General features: G+C 39.0%; 1 protein-coding gene across 1 annotated transcript in view; it reads left to right on the forward strand.

The window, feature by feature from the left end:
* gdf11 (growth differentiation factor 11) overlaps window positions 1–22,340 on the forward strand; it is a gene marked incomplete at its 5' end in the record, with an annotated part of 75,329 nt that extends 52,989 nt beyond the window's left edge. Inside the window, 2 exons of the mRNA XM_079596582.1 lie at window positions 20,742–21,115; window positions 21,934–22,340. Of these exons, the coding sequence (XP_079452708.1) occupies window positions 20,742–21,115; window positions 21,934–22,314 (755 nt within the window). The 3' untranslated portion in view covers window positions 22,315–22,340. The remainder of the gene's footprint in view (window positions 1–20,741; window positions 21,116–21,933) is intronic.
* Window positions 22,341–25,095: the final 2,755 nt, after the last annotated feature.

Genomic DNA, 25,095 nt, shown 5'->3' on the forward strand with positions numbered 1-25,095 from the left:
AACTTCACTCCAATAATTACATTGCGACTCGAACTGCTTTTTAAGCTTTGAATCTATAACTCCGTCAGCTGCTGCTCTGTTTATGTAATTAAACATAGCCTTTCTATGACTGTCACTATTCTCGTGCTCGGCAATGCGTCTGGTAGCATGTTTCCAGTCACTATAGCCGGTCTCAAACAGGGATTGACCGGCACCCTCGCTAAAAAGGCGGCAAGCAAAACAAAATACACAACCAGTGGATGGTGAGTAGAGCAACCATTCTCTGGGCAAGTACTCACCATTCAAATGCTTGCGTTTGAAATGAGTTTTTGAAAACAGTCTCTTCTGATGTTTGTAGTGGCGTTCAGAAGCCTTGACATTAGCATCCTTATTTTGTACGGATTCTGGACCTTTTCGCGCCCAATAAGCACGCACGTTTTCATCAATTTTACCCCAGCGAGCAGGATCAGTGGATAAAGAATCTGTAGTTGGACATTGTCCGGTCGCTGTTTCTGACTGAAGAGATGATGATTCATTGATGGGCTGCTCTGCTCGTGAATTAAAATCATCTCCAACCGTTTCTTCCAGCGGGTTCGGAATGTTGTCCTCTGGATTCTCCGCTTGCACGTCAAGTTGTGGTGTCATGGGTGTAAAAAATCCAGTAATCCTTTTCATTTTACTGAGAACTTCCTTTTTGCGTTGCTGTCTTTCATTCTTTAATTTTCTTTTAAGCGCGCCACTCTGATACCGTTTGTCCGCCATTACATCACTGTCTAATGCGGACAGGTTTTTTCAACGGCAGTAAACGAGGCACAACGTAACTACCAATAACCAATCAGGAAACCTCAAGATGACTGACATTTAATTTAGCTAATTAAATTACATTTTTCATTGCAGGGCAGGGCCAGGTAACAATACCACCAGACCAATCAACAAGCTTTAAATTAAAAATTAAATGACTGATATATTATTGAAAAAATCAAACGTAAAAGGGCGGGGCCCCCTATTGAGCGGGGCCCATGGGCTTGAGCCCAGTCAAGCCCAATGGTAAGTCCGGCCTTGCATATTAGGCATTCTGATCAAAGGTGACTGAGATGCAATTGGATCTCCCAGGTATTTCAATCTACCTTCTCATCCAGGGCCAGAGGAGTAGCTATTTTGTTTCGTCAGCCAGCTCCTTTTAAGCACATATCCACTATCAGTGAGCCTAACTGGCGCTATTTAATTGTATCTGGTCTACTTTCCACAATTCATGACACTCTGCTTAATGTGTACGGACCTAATTTTGATGACCCTGCTTTTTTTCGCAGAGTCTTTAATCTTTTACCAAACACTGAACACGCACCTGATAATAGGCGGTGATTTTAACTTGGTGCTGGACCCTACTGTAGATAGATTTCCTTCTCGCTCTGCAAAATACCCTTGGCCAACTCTACCTCTGTTTGACCTTGTTGATATCTGGAGACTAAAACACCCAACGGACATGCAGTATACTTTTTTTTCCGCAAGTGCATAAATCATACTCCAGGATAGATTTCTTTTTAGTTGACTCTAAAATTATTCCCTGTGTAAAATCAATGATGCATCACAATCATCTCCGACAATTCAGCAGTGACAATCTCTCTAGATCTCGTAGAAATTAAGCCCAGCTATAACTGGCGTTTTAATCCCACTCTGCTCTCGGATGTCAAATTTTGTGAACAATTAACAGAGTTGCTAGCGGAGTTTCTCAAATTTAATGACACGGGCGAGGTTTCTGACTCGACACTATGGGAAAGCCTAAAGGCTGTCTTGAGAGGACATATTATTTCGTACGAGTCCCAGTCTAAAAAAGCAAAGGGTAAAACGCCTTTCAGAAATTGATAATCGTCAATCGCTGGAGGACACTTACAGAGATCCAGCAGACTCAGAAGTGCTTAACGAAATTACAGCACTTAAATTGGAATATAATTTGATTCTTTCGAACCAAGTTAATAATATGTTGTTAAAAGTGAAGCAAAAACAGTTTAAACTTGGGGATAAACCAGACAAATTGCTTTCTCGTCAGCTGAGGGGGCTACAAGCCTCTAGAGCAATTCATAAAATCAAAAACAAGAATGGAGACGTTCTAACAATTCCCTGTGAAATCAATGATACATTCAAAGAATTTTACGAAAAATTATACAAATCAAAGGGTTGTTCTGACCCCTTCATTCATTACATCTTCTAAAGTTGGGGTGCACAGAGCAGGCAGCTTTGAATGCGGACATAACGGTGGATGAGATACTAGCTGCGATTAAATCTTTCCCCAGTGGCAAGGCGCCTGGCCCAGATGGTTTTGGGATTGAATTTTACAAAAGATTTGCGCAGGTGCTCTCTCCTTTGCCGCTGAGGATGCTTAATCATTCTTTTGACAAACATAAACTTCCTCAGTCCTTGTATGATGCAAATATTTCTCTAATTCTTAAAAAAGGTAAAGAAGAAACTGACCCATCATCTTATCGACCCATATCTCTTTTGAACTCTGACCTTAACATTTTTACTAAAATTCTGGCTAATAGATTAAATAACTGCATCGGGGAAATTATCCATCCCGACCAATCTGGTTTTATTCCTGGCCGTTTTTCTTTTTTTAATGTCAGGCGTTTAATGAATATCTTATACACCAGATTTGAATCTAAAGCTAGCGTTGCAATTCTTTAGCCTGACTACGTCAGACTTCCTACTTCGGCTAATTTCATTTCGCTCCTGTAGACAGTCTGAGATAGCAGCCTTTCTTTCAGTTTTTCAGCGCCCTTCGGACGGCCGGGCCAATCAACGAACAGAGGGCGGGCTGAGAGCCGTGACGTAGACGCTAAGCGCCGAGTTTACATTGTAGGTCAGAGAAATCGAAAACCGAAACGAGACACGGGATGCAATTCGCTCTGTTATGGTGAACCAGTGCCGCCGCTCCCACCACGCGCATCACGCGCTGTGCTTAGGGCACCAAGAGCTGAAGGGGCACCAAAAAAATAGCCTCCCGGGAGTCTCCCGCATATTGATAGCGGCTCACTGATGCCCGCGAATTAGTTAAAATCTCCGGAATCTAGAGCGAGCGCGCCCTGCGAGACAGAGACTGTGCTCCAAACCGCGTAGCGCGTACACGGCAGAGAGGGAGAGAGAACAAGAGACCGCGCGCGTGCCTCATGAAGCTTCTCGGGGTAGAGGGCATCATAAAGGAATTGATGCTTGTGGCACCAAAATGGCCAGCAGCGGCACTGGGTGTGTTTAAAAGATCTAATCCTAAATTTGAGAGTTGGCTACAAATATTTTCTTGTTTCACTCTGTCAAAAATAAGTTTAGAGGTCGTGATTGTACCGTGGATGCGTAGATTAACTTCGCATAATCTGCAAAAGTTGTTTACAGCCATGTTCACTCCGGTATTTCGCTCGCATCATCATGTGTTTACAGTGGAAGTTTGATCATAGATTTGAGTTCGATGCGGCTGTACAGGCGCATAACATACGTCCTAACTAAACTTATCTGATTGGCTTACGGGCAGTGTTGGGGCTAGTTACTCAAAAAAGTAATATATTACATATTACATATTACTCTCAAAAATAGTAATGCCTTACTTTACTTTATTACTCCCTGGAGAAAGTAACTAGTTATATTACTAGTTATATTACTAGTTACATTTTTTTTCTTAATTACTTTATAATTGCCTGAGATGCATCAGATGGAGGGAGAACATACAAAGGAGGAGTGTTCTTAAGGGTCTTTATTACGCCAACAACAGACTGGCACTGTCTAGCACAAATAACTACAAACAACTGTCCTTGTGCAATCAAGTACAAAAAACAAGTATTAATTTACTCAATGTTTAACAAACACCGTCTGGTGCAAACAATCAATAAATTTGATTGTCAATTTATCCCATACGGAAATGTTAAATTATTATTATATATGCCAAACTATTTACTATTTAACTATTTATTTCAAGTCTACAGATCAAGTCTACATATCCACATTTCATTTTCGAATCTTTTATAAATAAAATGTAGCTATTATTTATTATTATTTTACCTCTTCTTGACCAGCTCATAAAAACAAAACAAATACTAAACAAATTATAGCCTATTTGAAAACTGATAATTATATATATGTGACATGTATGTAAAAACAAAAACTATTATACATACATAAAATATATGGGCTGGTTTTATATGTCAATTATTCCATTTTCTATAGGTTTTATATATGGTCATGGTATATTTTGTATATGTGGATATATTTCATATATGTATATTTCATATATGTACATATATTACATTTCCGTATGGGATAACAAGTCTAAACTTTTTGCTGCTTGCGGGGCTGCTCATTCATGTCACTCTGTCGCTTCGCAACGAGCTTGATGTGTCCGTGCTGTCGGAAGCGGTGGAGAGCAGCTTTCTCCCCGGGCAGAGTGTGCACTTCACCGTCAAGTTATTTTCCTTCCGTTGAACATATTCAAAATAATTACTGAATCTCCACCCGTCGAAACTAGCTTTCTGTTGCTGGGAACCTTCCTCAGCTTGCCGTTGTTGACGCTTCCATTTTCCCCCATCTGTCTTTGAGGATGCCGCTCTGCGGCTGACTGCCGGGTGTCGACCAATCGGTGATGGTAAATGATACCTCGTGCCAAACCCAGACCAATCACTGTTACATTCACGCCCTCCTCCCCTTCCCTTCTGTTCTCTGTGTTGTGTGCCTTGTGTGTGATGGTGCTACTGGCAAATGTAACGCAAGTAACTAGCTCGGGAAAACTGTAATAATATTACCATTTTCAGACGAGTAATGCCTTACACTACTAGTTACTGAAAAAAGTAATATTATTACAGTAACGCGTTACTTTGTAACGCGTTACACCCAACACTGCTTACGGGTAACCAATGATTTTAAACTTCAGACAAGCGCCCCCTAGCGAGAGAGAAAACACTTCTCTATTATGCCATTCCAGACTCTGTCTATGAAGCAAAGTGAAGTAGCAGAGTCTGGTATTACCAGGCTAGCAATTCTTGCCTTAGATGCAGAAAAGGCATTTGACCAAATTGAGTGGGATTATATTTTAGCTGTGATTAGAGAATTTGATATGGGTGATGCTTTTGCCTCTTGGGTGAAGTTATTATACCTCCATCCTTCGGCTTCAGTTCTTACCAATTTTAACAAGTCATCGCAATTCCAATTATACAGAGGCACTTGACAGGGCTGTCCTCTCTCGCCTTTGCTTTTTGCAATTGCAATGGAACCTCTCGCCCTTGCAATTAAAAATAACCCTTTAATTTCGCCCTTGAATTTAGGCCAAATTAACCATCATATCTCCCTCTATGCAGATGACATTATTCTGTATCTAAACAACCCTGAACAGTCTATTCCACCCTTACTAAATCTGTTGGAAACATTTGGTAAACTCTCCGGTTACTCAGTAAATTAGCAAAAAAGTTAATTCTTGGCTGTGACTAACATCATCAATCCAATTTTTAGGCGTAGCCTACCTTTTAAAATAGCCATAAACAGTTTGAAATATCTCAGAGTTAATATACCTAGAAACCTTAAGGATATATATAAGCTTAACTATTTAACAATGCTTGAAAACCTAAAGGACAATATAAAATGCTGGAGGACACTACCACTATCAATGATGGGGCGTGTGAATGCTATTAAGATGGTGACATTACCCAGATTCTTGTATCTTTTCCAGAATTTGCCGATTTATTTACCCAAAAAGTTCTTCAAAACTTTAGATTCTATTGTGCTGCCTTTTGTCTGGGCTTCAAAGCACATCGAATATCTAAAATACACGTGTGTAAGCCTAGGTCGCTGGGGGGTTTGGTTTTGCCAAATTTCCAACATTACTACTGGGCTGCCAATTGTAGAGCCTTAACTTATTGGTAGGACCCCCGCCCCGACAGTCCCTCAACTGACATCCCTTCATGGCTTATGATTGAGCAAGGTGCCTCAAATTCGTCACTCTCCTCATTACTTTTTGCTGCCCCAGCAACTTTTAAAACTACAGTAGGATCCCATTTTATGATTAATAACTCTCTTAGAATATGGCTTCAGATTGTTAAGGCATTTAAATTGCCAAATACCTCTTTTCTTGCTCCTGTCTGTCGTAACCATGCCTTTAAACCTTCACTATTAGACCCAGTGTTCGCAGGTTGGGCTAGAAAAGGAATCCTTACCTTGAGAGATTTATATATTGACAATAATTTCTGACACATTCACTCAACTAACAGAGAAATATGACCTTCCTGCTTCACAATTCTTTAGATACCTACAAATAAGAAATTATGTTCGTTCCACTGTGCAAAATTTTGAAAAATTATCAGCCGATAATGAATTACATAAATTAGTTACTTGCATTCTCAACACTCCTAAGTTAGTTACAAAATTTGTTGACTTCTTCAAAAGTCAGTTAGATTTTTTCACTATTCATCTGAAAAATGTTTGGGAAGAGGAACTAGATGTTCAGCTCTCTGAGGAGGACTGGGAAAAATGTCTTAAAAATATATACACCTGTTCTATTAATGCCAGGCACCAACTTATTCAGTATAAGGTGTTGCACAGATTACATTACTCAAGGGTTAAACTTAATTCTTTCTATCCTACTATATCCCCTCTCTGCAATAAGTGTGAATCTGCAGAGGGCTCTCTTGGTCATCTTTTCTGGGCATGCCCAAAACTGGGTGAATTCTGGTCAGAAGTTTTTCAGTTTCTTTCTGAAGCTTATGCTTGTGAGCTTCCCTTAGATCCTGCGACTGCCATTCTTGGCTGGTCGGCCTCCTTGCTGTGCCTTAATAATGCTACCCGATTGCCTATACAGTATGGTTTGATGATTGCCAAAAAATCTATACTCTGCATTTAGAAGAAAAATTTGAAGCCACTATTCAAGATTTGGTTGTCAGAACTTTCCTCCACTCTGCATGTGGAAAGACTCCGATATAGTATTTCTGGAAATATAGATACATTTGAAGCCTATTGGAGGCCTCTTTTCAATCATTTGTTAAAAATCAACAATGATGAAGCTATTTAAAATGTTTTTCTATTCATTTATTTTTTTAATGTTTTTTTATTGTCATTTCCGTTGACTTCTGTCTTCAATGTAAAGATACCTATGTATATGGTCCAGTTGTACAATCTGACCTGGTCTATAATGTCACACTAGGCAAAAATCTGTTTTGACCTTCCTTGCCTGTGCCTGGTGATGTGGTTATCTGCAAACTTGAATCTAACTGAAGCAGTTTTTTTCTTTTTTTCTTTTTTTTTCTTTTTTGTAGTTGTGTTTGGTCCTGTCCTGTGATTGTATTGTCTATTTGTCTGAAAATGCTACAAAAAATATAATATATATATATATATATATATATATATATATAAAGATAACTAGCTATAATGAGCTGAAATGAGAACTCGCTCTTTTTATATAGATTATATAAACAGAGAATATTTGTTTTAGTTTTGAATTAGATAATTTAAAAGTACACACTTAAATGATTATAAAGATATATTGCTCATGCCTGGGTGAATAGTATTCGCTGAGTTTTGTTTATGTTCAGAGACAGAAAAAAAAGTTCACGGAGACGGAGAGGCACAAATTATATCCTGTTTATTTTTCTTTATTTTACAAAAGCACAATGTTTTATTTTGACAAAAAAATTGACATTTAACAGCTTATTTTTTCATATTTCTTAATGTATGACCAAAAATGACGGAGTATTTTAAATCTATTTTGCTGCTATGTAAAAAAAAAAAGAGCAAACCGCGCCGGCGCGTTTGCCATCCCCAGAGGGTTAATGGTGCATGTACTTTTTAAATAACCATAACTTGCTAAATTTTCTACCGATTTTCAAACGGTTTGGTTTGTTATACACGTCAGAGTCTGTTTACCATGTCCCTCAACACAAAGTTCACCAGGGCCTGGAAGACAGCTGGGGCATTGGTGAGACCAAATGGTAACACCCGGTATTCAAAGTGTCCCGTTGGGGTGTTGAAGGCTGTCTTCCACTCATCCCCTCACGTATCCGGATAAAATGGTAGGCATTATGGAGGTCTAGCTTGGTAAAGACCCTGGCTCCCTATAACAACTCAAAAACTGATGACATCAGAGGCAGAAGATACCCGTTCTTTATGGTGATATCATTTAGACCCCAGTAGTCAATGTAGGGTTGCAGGGAGCCATCCTTCTTAAAGGAGAACTCCGGTCAATTTTAACATTCAGCTCAATTTTTAGTAAATTTGGAGTGCTGTCAATACAGAGAACAACGACAAAAATCGGTGTTGCCTACACCGTGTTATCCTATTTTTAAAATTTGCACCCTATTGACTTCAATGGGGCAAGTTTTAAACCTGCTTTTATCCTCTTATCATCCTTGATGTGTCATTACTAGTGCCCAGCCATGTTGAGTGATTCCTTAAGAGTGAACACGAGTGAATCTGACTGCAGGAGATGTGAAAGATATTCATAAAAATGATGTTAATTCAACAAGCGCAAATACCTGTATTTAGTTCCTGTTTTCGGTCGAAGTCCAAAGTAGTCGATTGTCGAGTTGACGCGCATAGGTTTAGTTACTTAGATCACGCGCGTGAACTCGACAATCGACTACTTTAGAGACTACTTTAGTAGAGCACTTCTCAAAAGAAACCAATTATAACGGCACCCGACGCAGTGTCCGAGTCACACTGAATTCCTTGATGAATGGGGATGAGCACACAGAGAGGGTCTGGGGTGGTACATCCAAGTCCCAACAAGAGATAATTGCCTGGACAGGTAGTCGAGAAAACCAGGCCTGGCAGGACGAGAGGGAGACAGTGGAAGCAGGACAAAAATCAAAAACAAAAACACAGTCTGAAGTAGCAAGACAAGGCAAGAAAAAGTTGGTCACAGGAAAGGCTTTACAAACAACAACAATCTGACAAAAGACTTCTTGTTACTGGCCCCTCACTCCTTAGGAGTATTACCGCCACCTACTGTACAGCCAACATTGGTGATGCATCTGTATATTCCTTTTATTTTATATACATTCCTTCCCTCTTCTCTCCTTTTATTTGTGGATGTAATGCTTCTCCCACCTTCTGCTGGCGCTGCATGTTCAGCTCCTCCAACATCCACCCTGGGCCTGACAAAAGACTTCTTCTTCCTGTTTCATGGGTGTTCACTCCTTAGAAAGTATTACCGCCACCTACTGTATACGTTGCGCACATGAGTAATGGATCCGAGTTGCAGAAGAAGAAAAAAAACATTTAACATCCCAGAGGAGGAGCCCAAGCTTCAGCTGCGTGTTTAGCTCCTCCAGCTTCCACACTGAGCTCCTCAACCTCCAGGATGATCAGAGCAACTTGCTCCTCCTCCTCGGGCTCTAGATCCGGTGATCTAGTCCTATAAGCGCTAAAAATTGTATCACGTCCTTAAACCTCTGTCTATCAATCAAACCCTTTCCCAATAGGTCCATGATACTCACTGGCCTGTTCTTTATATTACTAAAAAGACAGATACATGCTGTTCTTCATATTTACTACACTTAAAGGGGAACTCCGGTCAATTTTAACATTGAGCTCAATTTTTAGTAAATTTGGAGTGCTGTCAATACAGAGAACAACGGCAAAAATCGGTGTTGCCTACACCGTGTTATCCTCTTTTTAAAATTTGCACCCATTGACTTCAATGGGGCAAGTTTTAAACCTGCTTTTATCCTCTTAACATCCTTGACGTGTCATACAAGTGCCCAGCCATGTGAGTGATTCCTTCAGAGTGAACACGAATGAATCTGACTGCAGTAGATGTGAAAGATATTAATAAAAATGATGTTATATCAGCCAGCGCACATACCTGTATTTACATCCTGTTTTCGGTCGAAGTCCAAAGTAGTCGATTGTCGAGTTCACGCGCATAGGTTTAGTTACTTATGATCAAGCGCGTGAACTCGACAATCGACTACTTTGGACTTCGACCGAAAACAGGATGTAAATACAGGTATGTGCGCTGGCTGATATAACATCATTTTTATTAATATCTTTCACATCTACTGCAGTCAGATTCACTCGTGTTCACTCTGAAGGAATCACTCACATGGCTGGGCACTTGTAATGACACATCAAGGATGTTAAGAGGATAAAAGCAGGTTTAAAACTTGCCCCATTGAAGTCAACAGGGTGCAAATTTTAAAAAGAGGATAACATGGTGTAGGCAACACAGATTTTTGTCGTTGTTCTCCGTATTGACAGCACTCCAAATTTACAAAAAAAAGAGCTCAATGTTAAAATTGACCGGAGTTCTCCTTTAAAAAACACATGTTCAACTGTTTCAACAACACCACATTCATCACACATACCATTTCTATGCTTTCCCATTAATGCCAGTGTTCAGTTTAACCCTGTATGATCCATCCTTGGTCTAGATATCGTTACTTCTTCCTTTCTATGTCTTCCATAACACGGTTCTTTTTCCCTACTGATTTTACATTACTATAATACCACCTACCTGTACTGCTACTTTTCCATCTTTGTTGCCATATTCTTATTATTTCTCTATTAATTATTGATCTAAATTCATTTCTTCCTAAAGGTATCTTAATATCTATCAAGTCTTTCCTTAATGCTTCTTTTGCTATTTTATCTGCCATTTCGTTTCCTACTATCCCAATATGTGCCGGCACCCAACTAAATTTCTACTAGCAGGTCTTCTCTGTCAGTTTTTGTTAACAATATAGCCTACTTTTAAGTGATGATGCAGAATCTGAGCCAATTATAGTCGACATCCTATTTGGCTTAGTCTGCTCTAACCACTGCAACCCTACTAGCAGTTAGTTCTGTTGAATATCCAGACATTTTGTCACTCAACTCATCTCAAATTTCAGAATATATACTCCTACTCCCACTTTTTGTTCGACTGGGTCTTTAGATCTGTATAGATCTCTATACAAGAATACACATTTTCTCTCATAAAACCATTGATTTCATACCTATTAGTATATCTTTCTTCTGCTTTCTCCCGATCGACAAAAGACTTGAACACAAGATGATCTAAAATAGTGGAGATAATGAGGGATTAATTGACAACAGGTGTGAAGTGAACAAGGATAGTTAAGGAAAACGAGTGGGAGGAGAGACGCCACAATGACAGCAGAGCACATGGCGAGCTGTCAAAACAAAGCACATGTGCTCAAAAGACAACAAGGCACACCGAGAAAAGACAAAAACACAGTAGATCAGACCGAAGTCCTGACAAAAACAATAATGCACTGCATGCATTATCAAACATTTAGGTGAGATAATTAAATATTTATAAAAAAAAAAAAAAAAGACCCTCTAACCCCCTTTTAAAAAATGAAATTTAGGCCTGAAATGAATCTCTGTAAAAATCCTGATTGGAGCATCCCTATAAATAATTCTACATAATAATAGATTGATATCGGTGATCGTATTAGCAGATACTGCTTCCTGTGATTGACGATCGGTGACCGGCTCCAAAAATCCTGATCGAAGCTCCCTTACTCACAAGCAGCGTGTTTACACAAACCATAACAACATGAAAGCATGCGGCCAATGAAAACATGAACCACATCCTACATAGAGCACAACAACACAAGAACGCCTGGCAAATGAAAACAAACCAGGCACCCTACAAATACACATGAGCGCACGGCGAGTGACTGAACACTCATCCTGTGCACTCACACCAAGAGACAAATGTCCGATGAATGTACGAACCCTGACACGGAACCAAAACCGACCTAAACAAGAGTGGCGGGATCCGAACACTATGCTTTGTGGTAGAAAAGAAAGCTCACGGCTCGAGCACCACTCGAAGCCGCATACTGCACAAAGAAAAGATGATACATTTTGTGTCAGGGCTCTGTTACAAAACCAAGAATAAACCACCAGACCGAAGTGAAAGTACACAGTACCATGTGTACTTAACTAACAGAGTTGGGCAAGTTACCTCCAAAATTTAATAAGCTACTTCAGACCAACCCATTTTAGATTTGCGTCGGGCATCTGCCCACAAAGTTACTTGCGTTTCGTGTTTGATACTTGCGTTTCAGATCGTTAAAATAGGGCCCCAGGTGTAAATGCCCTCCAAAACGCATTCGAGACGGATTTGAATCCGATCGCTCAAACCACTTCAAGAGGAGGTCTGGGCCACAATCCAGACGAAACTGGACAAGTGTAAATGCATATATTATGCACATGTAAATTTTACTCCTCCCAAAAACGCTAAAAATAAACGTGTGAGAGCGTGTTATAGGCTATATGTCATGTTATAGCCAGATATGAGAACGCTACTGCAACACGCATCGCCGCAGCTTAGCAGATGAGCATCTATTCATCAATCCAACGTGCAAACTATCACAAATCAAAGTAAAAGTAAGTCGCAGAGGCTTAACACACAATTATCTTCATTAAAAGTAAAGAACCGAAATTATCTTACCAGGGTTTTGATTCCGAAATTTTAGCTGATGATCAATAAAATGCAGCTCATAACTGTTGCTTTCGGTGACGTGTACTCAATTTAATCTGCATGTAGCGCGGGAATTGAAAATCGAATTTATATCTGTTTTGCAAAACACATTTACCGGTATGTGACCAGGTGTAAATGGAATCGTTTTGATAAATCAGATAGCTATCCAATCTGAGAAAACGCAAGAAGTGGCCTGGTGTAAACAGAAGCTAATAAAACAATTTCAACTCAAATTAATGTTTCATTTATTTGACAAGTAATTTTCTATTGTAATGTGATATAATGATCAATAATGATAACACATGTTTAGCATCTAAGCACATCTAGGCACTTTTTATATCTGTAAACTATGACACATATACGTATATAACGAAAACCAAACATATCAACTTAGGCAGTCATCTGAAAATGTGTTTATGATAATCTTCTCTAACATTATCATGCATTCATAAAAGCTGTAATCTGCGGTTTTTGTGGTTCCTTGCAAACACATCAACAAATATATCAAGATTCAAATTATTTGAGGGAATTTTCAATTTTGATAAGGTTATTCCTTTAAATCTAAATTCTGGACTTATAAAACCTCATTCGTTGAGTGATTGACAAATCATTTGTAATTAATAAAAGACTTTGCACAGTCGATTCTGCTTTATACCACCTACTAAAAAGGCAAGAAATTAATGTAGGGCAAAACTGGATGATATAAATTAAATATTGAAATCTAAATTTCTTTAATGTGTACATCTGTTCTCTGGTAGCTGCTGACTCTTTGCATAGTCATCATGACTCATGATTACTTGATATGTAGTTTTATAAAGTCTAATATAAGCAACAGCAGATAGTTTAAAGGGCACCTATTATGACATTTAAAATGTTCCTAATGTTGTTTAGGGAGTCCCCAACAACAGTTTTACGTGCATGCAATGTCAAAAAACACTTTTGTTTTCGTATAATATGCATTTATTTTTACCTGATTTGCTCACCGACTCCCAAATGATTCGTTCAACGACTCGTTTTTCCAAACCCCTCCTTTGAGCGACGCTAATCTGCGTTGATTGGTCAGATGATGACCCAGCAGTGTTTACAGAGATAATACTTGTTTAACATGGAGTACAATGATGCTTTTATCAATTAAATCGTGTTATAATAATGATTATAGTCCACTGCTTTGTAGTTTGTAGTAAAAAACTAAAAATAAGATAAAGAATTTAATGTTACGTTAGCGAGCATAGCCCAGAGTTCATATTGCAAAAGCACAATCAGTCTTTGTTTGCATTAGCCCGATGCATAAACATAACGTTTTTACAAAAAAAAAAAAAAAATGCAGTTAACGTTACGTTACTCTATTCATTAAGACAACTCCGAAAACAACGACAAACACTTCACATATCTCAATACAATTGCCATTGAAGACCTAGAAGCTAAACGGTGCTTACACAACAAACAAAATAATTATTAAGCATGCTACATAAAACATAAAAGCAACAATTATTAATAACACTTACAGGTTGTGATACGGAGGAGGAAGCTGATGCAAATACACTTGGAACTGAACCTTCCTTCAATATCAGCCGGCTCGCGAATCCAAGTTTGATTACATTTTAAAAAGCAATCGTCTTCAAAATGGCGCGAACAAAGCACAAGGCTCGGACTATACTTCTGTGGTATAGTTGTATGAATTGTAGCCACTTAGTCTTCAAATGCTCCTCCTTGGGCAGATGAAAAAAGTTGAGTTTGAGTCGCACTTCAGAACACAGCGTCTCGTCGCCATGATGTTTTCCCTGGGCTTGGAGCGCAATAAGTGGGCGTATCGTATTCAAATAACTTGACAAGTTGACGTCATCTAGTCAGAGAAAAAGCTTCGGTCTTCTAACGATTCATAAAAATGACTCAGAGTCGACTCTTACTTTTGAAAGACAATAACTTTATATACGGTGCACTTTCATATTTCAAACTTTGCAGGATGTTTTTGTTCACTTAGATCTATGTTACACACTACATGAAAGGTCAATTTCAAAATTCCATAATAGGTGCCCTTTAATATTATTTCTCACTACGTGAACATGACTGAAAGTAAATATTTTTATTACTTGTATCTTTTTTTTGGTGTAGCTCACCTCTGATGAACATGTGAAGCTTCTCGACTAAAATGCACAATCTCGCTTTGAGTAATTTCTTCTTGACATAAAAGTTACGGCACAAAAAAATATTTTCCCATTACTGCCACCCACAGGACAAATTGCGCATTGCACATAACGTTGTTTGGTGTGATTATTAGTGGTGGGCAGATCGAGGCTTCGTGAAACGATGAAACAATTGAAGCAAATGTGCCATATTGTGTCGAGGCTTCGAAACAATCCGACACCTGTCTCAACGGTGACACCTAGTGGTCATTTGCAGGTGTTGATCTGAAACAACCTTGACAACAAGCCATAAAATTATTTTTTTATTTAAAATATAATTAATTAAAGCTTGTTGACACGGGGGCACTGGAAAATAGAACTAGAAGACACTTATGGCCAATATCTGTAGCATACTTATTTTTCTATGGGGGGCTAGCTATTCAACTACCCACTTGATTGAAATATCTTTTGAAGCGCATCAGGACAAGGCGCTGAAAGCATCTTCTGAGAGTCTTTCTACTGCTGCACTGGATGCTGATGGGGCATTATAGTGATATTTATATATTTTATATACTATATTTTTATATAGTGATTTTTTTTGTATTTTTATTTATTATTATTATTTTTTATTTTTTATTCTTGGACACTGCTGCAGGCTTTCCATTGTAGGGGCAGAACTGATATAAGACATTACCTCAGTCTCCATTGACATTGCTGTGCATCAGCCATGGCATTGGGATGTTCATCAAAGGAAAAAAAAAGTCCTCCGGGCTGGAGGTGACAGCAGGCTGAGGGGCATCGGGCATCAGGGCTGCAGGCTGTTCTGGTGTTAGGGAGCGGCACTCCTTCATGAGTAGGAAATTGATGTGGTTTCTTCTGGCTGAACCAGGCCAGTAGCGCTTCTTTTGAGTTAATTGTTGCGGCAAATCGAGTTTTGATTGCTCCCACAATAACTTCAGGCAGCTCAGTGGTCATTTGCGATATGCCATTTTTGTTGCTAATGTTTTGACCATGAGAACTTCTAGCGTTGGTTGAAGCCTTCCATAAAAACAAGTGTCCTCACCTTGTAGGATGTCCAGTGCGTCAGTGAGAGGCATTCCTTAGATCCGAGCATAGGCGTCATAGAATGTGTTCCACCGTGTTGCTGTGGGGACAATCAACATTTTATCACTGACCTCTTACAGGCACTCTTTTGCAACTGTGGAGAGAGTGGCCTTTGTTCACAGCGCAGAACATTTGGCTGTAGCATTACGATACAAAGCCCTCGATTCTGGATTAGATGTGTAGAGTGTGTGGGCTGCCCATCTATGGTGGGGAGGCAATACACATAGCCTGTGCTGAGCATCTTCACCATCAGCGTTAAGCGCACTGTGAAGTCAACCTTGCTGTCACCCTCCACCTCCTCCCTCTCCTCATCAGACTCCACTTGCTGCTGCTGCTTCTCCTTGAATGCCTTCACAAAGTCACTCCTGTTGTCCATTACACATGGAGTCACCTTATCATTGGTCAGTCCATATTGAGAAAAAAATTCCTCTAGCTCTGTTACAATTGTGTCTTGTGTATGTCGACCCCTCAATCTTTTACAAGCTATTCTTTCTTTTCAAGGTATCTGCATCGATCCAGTGCACAGACACTCCCCAAAAACGTTTATTGTTGGCACTCCATATGTCTATGCTTTGATTGTTTTCTTCAGCTCTTGTTCAATGTCAGCATAAGCTTTATCCAACTCTTTGGAAAATGTCTTTCTGTCTATCAGTACATGCTGAAATATTAAGAAAATGGCTAGATATTAAACTCATGCTATGTTAAAATGGGCAAAATTATATGTATATACCAGTATATAGGCCTACATCAACGTTACTTTGTAGTTTAAGTTGCTGTTTGTAATAACACGGTAGATAGCATAGGCATGGCCTAGTAATCATTACTGTACTGGGCTCAACATTAAGCCTTGTCGTGCTTGTCCTTCGGACAAGTAAATCCGTCATTCACTTGTCCGAGTAAAAAAGTTGCTTTTCCGGATTTTTTTTTTTGTGTGTGTTGTAATAAATATGATTTAATCTGAAACTATAGGCTATTCTGATCTGTGATCTATCATCTTTGGCATATTTGATTCTGCATTTTTCCCCTCTGATCCAATTAAATGCATGATTCATCTTTCGTTTAAAATTCCTAAAGATCAATAAATTTAATTAGAATGATAAGACACTAGGGCTGTTACCAATCAAATTAACTGATTTAATGATTTAATAAGGTTATGAGATTGATTTGAATATTTTTTTGAATATACAAATAAGACATTTTGGAAAGAATGATACTTTTAAATGAAACCACCAGTAGGTCGCGGCAGGTGACCATCTTAATGAGCGAGTCATTGAGTCATTCATTCAAGCGATTCGTTCAAATGGCTGATTCATTCAAGTATGAGGCAGTTGTTTATGGATGGGTCATTGAATCTTTTAAATTCAAAATGCTGAATCATTCTAGCCTGGATGCCAGCCCAAACCCCACCCACAGCATTTTTTGGTCAGGAAGTTCGGTCTGGACTCGATCCGTTGAGGAGTAATTATGCTCGGCTCCAGAAGGCCGAGCCAATCAAATTGCCAGGGCGGCTTTAATCGATGATGGACAGGTGACCCACGTCATCAAAGAGCGCTTGAGTTAAATTGGTTTTCAACAAAGATGACTGATGTTTAGATTCCGCTATCGCGTCTGTTATAAAAGAAATCGACAGCGCATTAATTTGAAAAGACGGAACAGAGAACCGCAATCAAGGCATTTGTCGATCATAAAGATATGTTTGCCGTCCTTCCTACGGTTTTCGGCAAAAATGTAATTTATCAGCTGGCTCCGATGGTCGCTAAGAAGATGGGACGCGATGAAAACCAATGGAAGGGATGGGCTCACAATCTCTTTTCTCTGAAGCCTCAGATGAACGCGTGTCTTCAGCCTGGTCTCTTTCGTCGTCTTTCCATTTGTTAAAATCAGTCAAGTCGCATTGCAACCGTGTTATAAGGTTGAGACAGGGCCGACAAATGCGAGAAGATTTATTTGCTTTATTGTCGAGATCTAATTCTAAACGGAGAACTTGTTCGTATACACATAAACCTTTTGTATTTCACACCTTGTAAGTACTACACAAATTCTTAAATTCTTTTTACAACAACGGCAAAGATCATTAATCCACTCATTAATTTACTACTTCTTCCAGCGTGCGTGCAGTTGAGCTCTGTTGACAACTATGCGTCACTCAACATGCGTTGCTCTGATTGGTTGTAGGTCTATCCAATTGAGTGCAGAGTGTTTTGTTTTTTTCCTGATTCAGTTAAGACACGCCTCATAATCAAAGCCCTATGGAGCAGTATCAGACTCACATTCTGCCTAGAATATGAGTATGACGAAGTCAGGCTAGAATAATTCAGTATTAAAAACACGGTTGAGTGTTGCTGTGTGATGCGCGATGGTTCTGCTGCGATCTTTGTTTGGAAATCCAGACAAGTCACAAGTGTTAATGTCGGGCCTTGCTGTATATGAACCATAGCAATGTTAGCTTACCTTGTCATTGCTGGTGTTGACAGGGATTTTGCTGACAAGCTTTCTTAAAGCCGGCGATTCTGCTTTTGACAGAGGCTGCATATCTTCTACAACAAGCCACGAGTCTCTTCACTTTTTGGGGTTCAAGCAGCATCTAAGACCGAGAGAAACTTAATTTCTGTAGCTCTCTCTTTTCTGCGCTCTCGTCTGCCACAATCTTTCTATTCTCCGACCCTGCAGCTCTCTCAGTTAGCATAGTGTTAGCGTGGCACCAGTCCAGGTATTTCTTTCAGGTTACTCATGTTATTTCTTGAAGTAGAGAGTTACCTCAGTGTCGCACATAGATTGCCCTTGACTCGATGTTCTTGTCTTTTTCTCTAACGAACTGAAAATAATGCAAGTATGTCAATCTCACAAATGTAGAATCCGTCTCTGCATTCAGCTCAACCATTGAATTGAATTCCAGCAACAGGAAACAGACATACTATTTTACAGAATTAATTTTCTCTACTGCTGGAATGTTTCGCGGTGTTGGCAAATTCATAAAAAAAAGAAACCACATAATTTCGGGTTAAAATGCAATGTTGTAACGCACGTTACTAAGATAGGACCTACTATTACTAAAATATTATTAGTAATGCTTTTTATCACTGCTTTATAGCAAAATGCTTCACAGTAATATATTACTGTAATATGATTACTTTTGTAATGCATTACAAAAGTAATGCATTACAAAAGTATAAAAAAACATAAAAAAAGATTTAAAAAAAAGACTTACCACGAGTATCCTGATAGAGCGACGATGACTAATGATAATGATATCATTCGTCTGTACTATTCCTTCTATAATAAATAATCTCAACAATATAGGGTAACGTTACCAGCAAATAAATACAGATACAAACTTAATATCAGTAAAATGAAATAGAAAGCTGCGCTTTCAGACGCTGACGTCTTCACTTCCAGGTCAAGAAGCTGTCAATCAAAAACTCAGTAGCCAATGAGAACACACTGCTACTAGCCCCGCCCCCACGAGAGCTATGTGTCAGAACTGCAAACGCAAACTCAGGGAGCGTAAACGAAAACTTCAGATGAAAACTCTGGAAGCGCATTTGTAAGTTCAGATCAGCGAAAGAAATATGAGAAATAGTTAGCAAAACATGCAGTGTATTAAAAACGAAGTCAAAAAATGTGCCCGCGATTTATTCTTTTTCAGTTTCAAAGATATTTTTTTCAGTTTCAATTGATATTTTCATCAGTTTCTTGAAAAGTTACGTTCATTATTATCGGCACAAAAATAATTCCATAACGTGCGCGCCATCAGCGTTTCTCACAGGTTCGCGTTTAAAGTCTGTTTAGAGAGAACGATGTCGTCTTAGCGCCCCCTAATTTAATAACAAATGATCATTTTGACAGAAGTGAATCAGTCAAAACTAACTTTAGCTGGAAAATAACATTATTCAAGAACCGCTATAAAGCCCAAACAATCTCTGTTACCTTAAATTATACCTTTATCTCTGTAAAGCTGCTTTGAAACAATCTACATTGTTAAAAGCGCTATATAAATGAAGATGACTTGACGTAATAATATGACGCGATGGTGAAAAAAATAAGTTTTTTTCAACACGGTCAATTAAACTGTCATGTTTTCTACTAAATGTGTGCCCTTATGTCTTGCAAAACAGTTTTTAATCCTGAATTTACTTTTCATATGTTATTTTCATACAAGGTTATATAAAACAGATACATAAACATTGATTGAAGTATTCAGTGACAATGCATTTTTATTTAAAGCAAAAGTTACATTATGTATGTATAGCTCTGGTTATACACTTAATGGCAGGAGACTTTTCTAGTTAATGGTCAAATAGAACCCGGGAACTGTTTGTATAAATCTTTCACTGTTGCGCTCATGTGGAGATCATTGGTCTGTCATACTCCCTGTTGGAATGGATGCTGCCCATATCTACCATATATCCATATCATCCATACAGTATCTATGGCACTTTTCAAATTAAACTAATGTTAAGGACCGTTCACACCAAGAATGATAATTGAGATATAAAGATAATATTAGCGTCCACACCAGCGGACGATATCGTTCTGTTTATTCTAAGCATGTGCTTGTCTGTCTCTTTAATGATATCGTTTCTCTGTGCCGTTATCGTTATACCTGTGGTGTGAACTCTGCTAATCAATATTGAGATTTTTTTAGAACTATATCTTTATTATTATCTTTATAGTTATTGTCCTTGGTGTGAATGGGCCTTTACAGTTTCATGAGCAGTTGATTAACAAATGAGACCTTCTTGTAAAGTTACCATTATCTTTAATCTTAAATTTCGCAGTTGTTTTCCCTGATCCTTTTTTCTTCCATCCAAAAAGTGTGCTATCTTTTGAATGACACCGATAAAGGCCAATTGTAAGGCAAACGTGTCTTAAGAAAACTATTTCTGAAATGGACTAGATACTTTGTGCCAAGATCATATTAATAGTGCAGATTTCATTACATACCTTTAATGGACATAACTTGGCCTAGCTGGTCAAATTTTAGTTTGAATCTATTTTAGATTTTTGTTGTTGTTGTTGGTATCATGCTGTTTGACTTCAGTGATTAATAGTATTTTTTATTTGTTTGTTTCCTTCAGCTGAACCTCTGGTGCAGGTGGATGGGAAACCCAGCTGTTGTTTCTTCAAGTTCAGTCCAAAACTGATGTTTACCAAGGTCCTGAAAGCCCAGCTGTGGGTTTATCTGCGGCCACTACAGCAAACTTCCACTGTTTACCTGCAGATCCTTCGCCTTAAACCTATCACTGAGCAAGGAAGCAGACACATCCGCATCCGGTCACTCAAGATCGAGCTCAATTCTCAAGCGGGTCATTGGCAGAGCATTGATTTCAAACATGTGTTGCAAAACTGGTTCAAGCAGCCCCATACAAATTGGGGCATTGATATAAACGCCTATGACGAGAGTGGCAATGACCTGGCTGTGACGTCTCTGCGGCCTGGAGAGGAAGGACTGGTAAGGACCCTTAGACCTGCTAAAATAGAGATTTCTGTTTCAAAGAAAACGTTGTAATCTTAACATTTTTGTTCATCGAAGAATCATCCATGCAAATAAATGACAGCTTTAGCATTCCTAATCATTCTACTAGTTAGTTTTCTCATTTCAGAAGTTTAAAAATTATCTTTGGAAGAATACTCGTTTGTGCCTGTATCAATCAAATTGTTAAATAAGGACAAGTTATTTATTCCCATAAGGGTGTTCTGTGTCTGTATTGTGTTGTACTGTATTTTAGGATAATTTTTAGGAAGAGTAACAGGTGATGTTAAAACATTGAATACTGAGTCCACACCAAATTTTCCCACTGGGGACAATAAAGTATATTTCATTTAATTAATCTATTTTCCAAAACCAGGATCCAAGAAGAGATGATGGTGATTTTTTACTAAACTCTAAAAAAGACAAAAACACAATAAAATTTGTCCATACACATGCTCAGTTTTTCAAATTCTTCTGAAGCCATATATTTCCATTGTGTGAGGAAAAGACTCAAATGTAATTGTTCAGTGATAGATCTTAAATATCATTACACGATCTGGTCAAAAACATTAATTTACATACATTTCAGATTCATGTTTATTCAAGGTGCAAAGTATTGATTAAAATGCTGATGAGGCTAAAGTGTTGATATAACCTGATACGAATTTAAAGTGACTCGAATTAATTGTTTCAAAGAAAGTTTTGGACTTACAACCATTCATGTAAAACTTTTTAAAAAAAATTGTCCCAGCGGCTTGACCCATTTCTGTATGTCTTCTTCCTCCCCTAATCTCCAGCAGCCATTCCTGGAGGTCAAGGTTCTTGAAACCACCAAGCGATCACGAAGGAATCTGGGTCTTGACTGTGATGAACACTCCACAGAATCCCGCTGTTGTCGCTACCCGCTCACAGTTGACTTTGAAGCTTTTGGCTGGGACTGGATCATTGCACCTAAACGTTACAAGGCAAACTACTGCTCAGGCCAGTGTGAGTACATGTTCATGCAGAAGTACCCACATACTCATCTGGTGCAGCATGCTAATCCCAGAGGCTCAGCAGGGCCATGCTGCACACCCACAAAGATGTCGCCAATAAACATGCTCTACTTCAATGATAAACAGCAGATAATCCATGGCAAAATCCCAGGAATGGTGGTGGACCGTTGTGGCTGTTCATAGAATTGTGCGTTTTGGTTTAGCTAAGGGGAAATGATGGAGGGTGTCAGGGATGCAGTCTAAAATCTGCATGTCTCTACAATTTCCTTAAATTTTCCTTACATTCTTTGGAAAGAATACTACAAAATGTACAGAGAACAAAAACACATTTGTAGTTTCTTTCACAAGTCCAGCAGAACAGTCCAGGATAAATCCTAATACGATTTATCAATTTGAATCTAAATTTTTGTTCTACAAACAATTCTTACACACAACAAGACTTGGTTGCATATATTTTTGATGCATTGCACTGGGTAGCTCTGGCCACATTCAAATAAATTCATAGGTCCAAAATCCATAGGTCCAGCAAATATATTCTCATTGGCCAAGATTTGTGCAGTATTCCACATTTAGAGAGAACAGAAACAATTCTTGATGCTGGAAATCTGAATTACAGCTGGTTAGGACACACACACACACACACACACACACACATACACACACACACACACACACACTCTTCTTTCAGTTGTTCTAACAGCAGACACATGCGACCCCACCCCATCCACAATGCTGCTACCACTATGGTGCGACATTCTCAATAATCTAGGTACACTTTCTCAACTAGTTTGATCCTCTTTTTACTCTTTTTTTTGTTGTAAAAAGCAAAATTAAATGGGAAGTGAAAGGAAGAATTTTATTAGGAATTATTATATAAGGAGAAAACAAAAAGGAACATAACTAATAGTGCTTGTAGCACTATTAATGTGTTTCATCATATGCAATGGACAAGATCATCTTAACAGAAATAACAAAAATAACTTTAAAAAAAGATAATGTCACACATGTCTAGAGTGTCACACATAGTAATTTAATAGTAATTTGTGTAAAGATAAAGTTTCCCATGAACTATAATTTTACATGAATGCTATTTTTAGAAATGTCTTCTCTGCTTATATAAACTCTGCCTTAAAAGTCTGGTATCAATAAATCAGTGTCAAGGTAAAACAAAATAATACATGTTCATGGCTAAATTCACTTGTACTGAATACAGCTGAGATTTCAGCTGTGCTGAACACAGTTGAGTATAGGTCCCTATGCTGGCAAAGGTATTACTATTTACATCAATATAAAATAACAGATGTCACTGTGGATCACAACTATAATGCTCTATCCTGTGTACATAAGACACTTATTGAATCAGTGTCTGCAATTCAGAGAAAAATAATTTCATTTAACTTTTTCTGTATTTAATCAAATATCATTCCTGCCCCTTACCAACCTTTAATGGTACAGTAAACTTATATAGGACTGCTGAAAAAGTAAAGGATGGAGAAGGGGAAAGGTAGAAAACGTCTCAGGTTACTCATGTAACCATGGTTCCCTGAGAAGGGGAACGAGACACTGCGTCCTTTAGAGAACACAATGGGAAATGCTTCCGACATGACATGGTAGCTGAAGCGCGTATCTAAACGCGACAATTGCATTGACCAGCGACAGCCTATGATGTCATTACCAGTGCGATGTGAGAATAAAAGGGCACATGAGGAACACGTTATCTACTTCTTTGTCTGAAGGAGACTGCAGGCATCCCAGAAGCCTGGCAATGAGACGCAGTGCCTTGTTCCCATTCTCAGGGAACCAGGGTTACATGCGTAACGTGCAATGTTCCTTTTCAAATGGGAATTTGCACTGTGTGCTCTAGAGGACACTATTGGGAACAGATACCCACTCTGATATGCTGAGGGGAATGCTTGCCTTTGTGACATAAGCACTCAACATTGACTCTACCAACCTGAGGGAGTCAAAATTCACTCTTCCCCTACGGCCACTGCCCAAGTTACGTACCCTAAATGAGGAAGGTACAGTTCCTTGCTTCTTCCCTCGCAGGGCCAAATATGGCTAGGCCCAGTGGTAATGGTCAAAGGCTTGGAATCATACTTAAAAAATATATTCCTTGAAGGGAATATGACCATAGCCATAATTACATTAACCCCAGCCTGTCACCTCAGGGTGACAACAGCGTAACCCCTAAAACCACCAGGCAGGCTAGTTACACTATTTTGTCAGAAAAAGCTTATGACATGTTTGCCTAAGCAGCATCTCTAGATTTAGGACTAACACAGATGCCCCCAACGCAAGGGATTTGCGAGGGATACATGGCCAGAGAGGGCTATCCAGGATCTATACATCAATATAAGCTCAGGCTCTCAGAGCCTAACAACTTGTTAATGTAAGTGCACTGAGCTCTTGGCTACAGAGTTCTCTGCCTTACAACCCTCTAAAGCGAGGGGAGTACTATCCAGACTCTACCTTGAGAACAGCTCATCAAGGAGGCTCACATAGTCGTTCAGCTTGATATTACTGTCGAACAGAGCTCTAGAAAGCGAAGTACTCTGCATTACGACCCTCAAAAGCAAGGGGAGTACTTCTGCGTTAACCATACACGCTAAACAGAGCAAAGAGCGGAATGCCTCAGCAAAAACTACTCCCTAAACCGAGAGGAGGCCTAACCACACTCTATGCCAGAGACAGTCTTATCAAAGGGGTTAATTTCCAAAGAGCCATACACCTTGACAATACTGTCTGTGTGGAGCCCTGGGGAGAGAAGGCCTCAGCAGGACGACGCTCTAGAATGAGAGACAACACTCTCATTGTTGCCCCTCAGCCTTAAAGACTAAACGCTACACCTTTATTGCTACTGTCTTTACAGAGCTCTATGAGAGGAGGGCTCAGCAAAACGAATCTCTAAAACGAGAGGAGGCCAAACAAGGCTCTACACCAGAGACGGTCTCATCCAAGAGG

Source organism: Phoxinus phoxinus (assembly GCF_949152265.1).
Source record: "Phoxinus phoxinus genome assembly, chromosome: 22".
NCBI classification, from domain to species: Eukaryota; Metazoa; Chordata; class Actinopteri; order Cypriniformes; family Leuciscidae; genus Phoxinus; species Phoxinus phoxinus.